Source organism: Arachis ipaensis, chromosome B09 (genome assembly GCF_000816755.2).
Source record: "Arachis ipaensis cultivar K30076 chromosome B09, Araip1.1, whole genome shotgun sequence".
In the NCBI taxonomy this organism is placed as follows: domain Eukaryota; kingdom Viridiplantae; phylum Streptophyta; class Magnoliopsida; order Fabales; family Fabaceae; genus Arachis; species Arachis ipaensis.
In genome coordinates this window covers 13,625,685-13,633,104 of record NC_029793.2, presented here as the reverse complement: position 1 = coordinate 13,633,104, position 7,420 = coordinate 13,625,685, and the positions used below count along the sequence as shown (strand labels likewise).

At 30.7% G+C, this 7,420-nt stretch overlaps 1 protein-coding gene across 1 annotated transcript in view; it reads right to left on the bottom strand.

Annotated features, from left to right (window-relative positions):
* The window catches only part of LOC107618716 (cyclin-L1-1), a 5,088-nt gene continuing 4,371 nt past the window's right edge, over positions 6,704-7,420 (bottom strand). Inside the window, exons 8-10 of the mRNA XM_016320845.2 lie at positions 7,334-7,420; positions 7,210-7,245; positions 6,704-7,065 (exon numbers count right to left, since the gene is read on the bottom strand). The exon at positions 7,334-7,420 is cut by the window's right edge and continues 31 nt beyond it. Coding sequence (XP_016176331.1) covers positions 7,004-7,065; positions 7,210-7,245; positions 7,334-7,420 — 185 coding nt within the window. The 3' untranslated portion in view covers positions 6,704-7,003. The remainder of the gene's footprint in view (positions 7,066-7,209; positions 7,246-7,333) is intronic.

Genomic DNA, 7,420 nt, shown 5'->3' with positions numbered 1-7,420 from the left:
ATAGGGGTAATTAAAATATTAAAGAGGATTAAATATTGTAAGTTTCTTTATTTAATTATTTTATTATTTTATTCTTTTTCTCCAATTGAAAATGTGGCTGTGGGTGGGGTGGGGACGGACGGTGGTCCCCACTTTGGATATAAAAGTGTTTTTGTTGAATTACCTTTTTGCCATCTAAGTTTTTCTGTATTAACAGAATTGTGTAGCGAGTTGACGATTTTATCCGAACATCAACAACTAAAAGACAATTTCACCCCCACTGGCGTACGCAGAGACCATTTTACCCTTAAGCGCGTCAAGTGGGTGTTGGTGTCTGGTGGGTTTTAAATTTAAATCCGGTTGGGAGCTAATGGGTATAATGTGTATAATGGACTATTTATTTTATTAAATATAAGTTAAAAAATAAACATCTAAAATAAAATACTATTAATTTTTTAAATACAATACATCTATACTATCCAAAATAACTATCCGAATATTAGAAATAATAAACATCTGATATCCTACTAAATCAAACATTCCTAATCTCATTATACAATACTCCATTAACTCTCTATACTTCCTCTTTAAACCTTTAATGAAATCGATTTTGGAATCAAATCGATTTGATTTAAAATATAAGTAAGTTTTTTTTTGGTGACTAAATATAAGTAAGTTGTTTTAATTTGAATCGATTTGATTTTATTTTAAATTCAATCCAAAATTTATAATTTAAACTTAATTGATTCGCTTAATTTTGACAAAATAAAATCAGTTTTAAATATCAAAAGAAATAAAACTAAAATCAAGGAATAACAGACTTCATCATATTTATGAAATGTCATTGAGTTAAGAAACGAATGAAACAAATTAGGTAATTATTTCAGTTAATGATTCTCTAGATAAATGAGAAAACAAATCAAGGAAAAAAATTTTACGCATTTCATGTATGAAAAAGGGCCTAGTGAAAGGCCCTTTCTATTTTACGCATTTCATGGCCAATAGAGAGAGAGAGAGAGAGCCCAATTCGAGTGGTAAAAAGAAAAGTTTAATTAAAAAAGGGCCTAGTGAAAGGCCCAATTTGGCCTAAAAGTGAAAAGAAGAAGAATGTGCGTATAACTCAACTAGGCCAGTTTCCTTGGACGAATGGCAGAATTACCTGCCCCATTGAGAGGCGGGTTTGAGTCTTGATTAAAGTAGAACTAGAGATAGTGTATGACTCTATGTGAGTGAGTACGTGTGTGTTGTGTAAGACCCAAAAAAAAGGCCAGTTTCACAAAACATAAAATAGAATAATAGTAACAAATAGAAAAATAAAAAGAGAATAAAAAAACCTTTTAAAGTCCAAATCGCAATGCAAAAATCTCACTTAAAACATAAGTATCAGAAAATCCGGATGCTCAAGCTTGTGAGTTGTGACTTACGAGCTCCAAGTTGGGAGCTTGCACTGTGAAAACTGTACTAGAAGTCTCTAGTATGGATTGTGAGATGGATCAGGAATTTATGAATCGAGACGGTCGTCGAATTATCTGGCTGGAGCAATGGAGAGTTGAGTAACTGAGGGGGCCTCTGGCTCCCTTTATATAGTCGGTGGTAATTATCTTATCTTATCTTATCGAGCTAAGGTTGGGTCAGGATATTGAAAGTTATTAATCCGTCATTGGACCGTGAGGATGGCCCAATCTTAAAATTGTCTGATTTGGTGACCGTTCTGATGAAAGACCCAAATCCAAAACAAAAACCCAACTTCCACCTCAAAAATATGGCTTCCTACACACAAAAAACTAGCTTTCAACACATAAAAAATTGGCTTCAAACACATACAAAGCCAACTTCCACCGTAGAAAATCAGTGCCCAACATTCTGAAAACTAACTTCAAATACCTGACTCTACCTCAGAAAGACAGAAACTAATATTGACACAGTTCTACCTTAAAGAACCAATATTTATAATATACGGCTCTATGGAGTTAGCATTTACAAATTACAATATACCACTCTACTTTGGAGAGCCAGCATTTATATTATACACCTCTACCATGGAGAGCCAACAATAATACACCGTTCTATTTCGGAGAGCTAGATTTACAACATATAGCTCTATCTTGGAGTGCCAAAATATATAATATACATCTTTATTGCATAAAGCCAAAATCATCAAACAATGTAACCCCAGAAAAATAGTTTAAAAGAAAAAGTCAGAATTTAGGAAACATAGGAACTTGGCATCCGACCTCCGGTCTTTGAGGACTTTGTTCCAAATTTTTTCTTTGAACTCAATAAAGCCACTTAACTCACGGCTCAAACTAAACAGGGTTTTGGGAATCTTGAATAACAAGCACAAATTACTTTTTATAAACCAAATCATATGAAATTATATCTTCATACTCAAATCACATATTCATATTTGAAAATATATTTTATCTAAACCTTTTTAATAATTTAAAAACGATTAATTAAATCTTTACTATGAGGCTCCGCATCTGGATTTTACTCTCTTACACATTTATATTATCTTATTTTTACTTCAAAGACTCTTTTGATTTGAATGCAAGGATTTTTTTACATGTACCACCTCATTCGACTTTTAGAACGACGAGTCTAGAGTAAAAAGATCAGTAACATCTTTGTATTTTCTATCCATTTTTTTACAATCTTATTCAAGTAAATCTAAATTCCAACATTTTATTTATTCTTTTCTAGCTAGAAGCCATATTCAAACTCAGATGTGACTATTTAGGAGGTTCATGATATTTCACTTGAACAAAGTCACTTACCTTTCGTAAGTATTTTATTAACAACACACATCNATTTTTATTTATGACAAATTTATTATAAAAATTAACTCCATGTTATTTTTTGTGTCATAAATAAAAAATAGAAATAACCAACTTGGGTTGGTCGAGTGGTCAGCTCACTCGTCTGTTTAAGCAAGTGTCGGAGGTTCAAATCCCGTCTTGTGCATGCAGTAACCCATTGGCCAGCGACAGATCCGTGACGGATTAGTCTTTGACCTGTCGGGTTGGGAGATACCATAGGAAACAAAAAAAAAATATAAAATATCTCTTTTTTTATTAAGAGAAACTAATTTTAATTTTTATTGTGTTTAAATTTTATAAATAAAAGTAAACAATTCAACCAAAAATTATTTTATAACGTGTAAAAATTAAATTTGTTTGTTTATATAAATAAATTTAATTAATTATAATTTAATATAATAATATAAATAATATTTAATATCATTTTAATATAATTATTTATATTAATTATGATTTAAATAATTAATATAAATTATTAATTAAATAGAGACATAATTATTTAATAAAAATCTCTGTTCAAAAGCATTCTCTCTTCCAAAAGTATATATAAAATAATCAAATTAGAGGCCCACTACTAATCCATATAATTATGTAATTAAGTTGGCCTAAATCCAAATAGAGTCTGTGCATTAATGACGAGTGAAAATACGCGCTTTATCTTCTTCTTTCAAATATATGCATACATCATATTCTTCTTCTTCTTTCAAATTCACGTATACCTCCTCCTCCTTCTTCTTCTTTGCGCACACAAATTCTTCTTCTGCTTCTCCTCATCCTCCTTCTCTTCTTCTTCTTCTTCTCCTCTTTCGTTATCGTCATCACCAACAACTCCAACATTATGCTAATGGATTATTTTTCAATCGAATTGAATGGAATACAATTGTTAAATTAAATTGAATTGAATGGACGCAGGTGTTCTGAATCTGAATTGAATTGATAATATCTAAATTGTAGACAGAGGTGTTCGAATTTCATTTCATATAATGGATTATGTTTCGTTCACTAAGTACAATCAGGTAAACTGAAATGGTCAACACCACTTAACCGAACACCAATCATGTGCTGAATAAACGTGATAAGCATTCAATCAGTAAGAAAAATATTTCTGCATGCACAAGAACTCAACTGAACACATTAACAATCAAGTGAATTAAAATGAGTAACTCCACTTAACCGAGCAAAATGTTGGTGTTGTTGGTGATGATTATAACGAAAGAAGAAGAAGGAGAAGAAGAAAAATATGCGTGCGCGAAGAAAAAGAAGCAGAAGAAGAACCTACGTGCGCGAATTTGAAAGAAGAAGGAGGAAGAGGAAGAGGAGGAGAAATACTATCCTTGTTGATTGAAAGTTGATCACCATTTATTCACCACATGAACATTGTTCGGTTCGGTGGCCTTTGTAATTTTGATTCACCAGATGAATGTTGTTCGGTTCGGTGGCCTCTTTTTACTTTGTTCAGTGTTTAAGATTATTGTGATAGCATGCAGCAATCATTTCCTAGCCGTCTCAACGTAATAACCTCATTCAACTGATTTGAAGTTGATTCATTCATTGTTTCAATTCAGAAGTCCAGATCGAAGAAGAAAACAAAGAATAAGAAGAACGACGAAGCTAATTAGGTTGAAGTCAATCCAGATCCATAACCGAAGAACGCGAGTAGAGAAGAAGAAGAAAAACAACAACAAGAAAGAAAACGCGAGCAGAGGAGAACAGCGAAGCCTATAACACAAGAAGAAGAAGAAGATAGGTTGCAGCAAAGGTCATAGAAAGTTTACGTTATATGTAACGCAGCGTGAATCGCAAACGATTTGGAGATTGGAGGAGGCGCGTATAACCAAAAAGACTTGGATAACATCCATGTATTTTTTACATGGATGTAGAGCTTTTCTCATCAAATTATGATTAATCGGTTAAAAAATTATAACCACATTTTAGTTAACCAATTTAATGAAATAATTTTAAAAACCAGTTTTAATCGGTTAATTAAAACTAAAACTAAATTTTATCATTTTATGCAACTTTTGTGTTTAAATTGGTTATTCAATTTTTTTGTACAAACCAGTTTTTTTTTTTTTTGAAAAATCTAATTTTTCTATGTAAAAACCGATTTTTTAAAAAATCGATTATTTTTTAAAAGTGATTTTTATTTTTATAACCAGTTAAAAACTAATTTTTAAATTTTCGAATCGGTTAATAACTAATTTTATTATATAAAATCAATTTGATTGATTAACCAAATTATATTTTTGACTAACCCAAAAACAAATTTAATTTTTGAATTAATCAAACTATGTACCGTCCTACTCTCCTCTTAAAAAGCACCAAGAGACTCTTTTCTCCTTCTCCCATGATTGGTCCTGCTTTTGTAAGAAATAAGGCCTCAATTTTTGGTCGTTGGAGTTGCTCTGATACTCAACTCCAACCTATTTCAGTTACTTTTTCCGCTTTAAAAAAGATCTGTCATTACCATTCTAAGAACAACGCACGTCACTATTAGCATTTTGTTAATGACGTCAATTTGATTTAGTATTTGAAACATGAAAAATACGTTTCTTGACTGTTTTAATTTTTTGTTTAATTATTTTTTTCTTGTAAATGTAAATGTGATTATGTATTCTAACTCACATTCATATGAAGCAAAAAGTTTAAGACTGACGTGATTCAAAGTTATAAAATTCGATAGTCTAATTGACAATTTTCATCCAATTTTAATTAATTTTTTATGATTTTTTTTAAGAATTGGATATCAACAAATAAGATAATAGACAACTGATTCAAAATTTTATTTTCAATGCTGAATGAAAGATCAATCATCAATATTTAATTAACAAAGAATAAGCTCCTTTGATATTCTTTTCTGTATTTATTATATAAAAAGAAAATTGCTATTAAAATGGCTACACTATTTGAAGGGGAAAAAAATATCTAGTCCTAGTCACAACTCAACTTGCATTGGTTGTTTAAAAAATTTTGGTGAAAACAAAATATCTTAAGAATATTCTTTCGGTAAGCCTGGGAATATTATTATATTACCATATTATTTGTGAAAAATACAGTATCACAATCCTGCATCAACAGAGATATTTAATCCGTTAAAAAAATACTGATTGAAATCTTCAATTGTTTACCATTATTTATTAGAATTGCTGAAAAACTCGTAATCATTTAGTTTTTAAACGTTCTACTTTAATGTTATTTACCATTCTTGCAAATTTTGTAAATTACTGTGTGAAATCCAAAAAATTCTTATTTTAGATCGTTGTCTCCATAAAGCAAATTCTTAGTTTCTTTCAATTCGTCTTATTATTCTTTTTTCTTTTAGATTCTTTTTAGTTTTTCGATCATGCACCATTTGGACAAATACCTTCGGTGTATTGGTTCGAAAAATTCTCACCTTTTATTATACTATCCTACTTTTAGACATCTTTATATTTTATATTGGAATACATAATACATATTTATCTAGAAGCAAACCAAACAAAAAAATCACCTTATACATATTTTTATTTTATAAGAAGTAACTCGTTGATAATCATTATCAGACCTCCTCTTAGCATGCCTCTTTGGATATGACATTGGAGCACAAATAGAGGTCATGTTTTTGGCATGACCATTTAGTGTTATCTGAATTCCCTGGCAAATTAGTTAATGATAATGAATACCCTAAGGTTGCTGTATATTGTCACGATGATGCGTGTACCAACAATAATGAAAAGCACTTCATATTGTCTTGCCCTGATGCTATCCATGCTTATAAACCTTCCTACAAGGACTTGGTAGCATGGTAATAGCCTAATAGGTGTCATTTAAGAAAGGAATTATAACTAATCTCAATTTATGAGCCTAAATATCCACTATTTCAAAATCTTACCCAGATAGATGGTTAAAAAATCAGACACAATATCATCAATCTTACCCGTATATTAATCACATTTTCGGCAGAACAATTAACCACCATAGTATTAAACAAGTATGTGAGTAATATTATCAAAATTGGAATAACAGCATCCACTCCCTACTTTCTATTTAGTGGTGTGTTTTTTATTTTGAGTATAATTACTAATTAATCAAAGTCAATGAAAATAACAAAATAAGCAGTTTTGGATATTAAAATATGTACTGGTAATAAAATTTGTTACAAGCAAATTAGCAAGGATGGATAGACAACAAAGGCAGGTACATCTTGAAAATTTTTCCAAGTAGTGTCAGTGATGTCTATGACGATCTTTCTCCCTTGAAGAGTAGGAGGAACCATGATAGTCGCGATCTGAAAATAATAATAATAATAATAATAATAATCATAATGATGATGACGACGACGCCACCGCCGCATCAAAGGCGGGATTTATCGCTAAGCCCAAAAAATAAAATAAAAATAAATAAATAAACTCATGCAGATTCATAATCATACCACGTGATGAATGGTGTTTTGACTTCTCTGAATGTCCTGCATTTAATACAAGAAATTATCTATTCTAAGTGCCCAAAATAAAATAAAATAAGATTCAAGACAAAAGTAAAAACTATAAAAATACCCGTTTCCTTTGATCTCTCCCTGGATCGACGACGATCTTTGTGTTTGTCCCTCTCAATCTCCTCTCGTTCGCGTTCTCTGTCAGAAT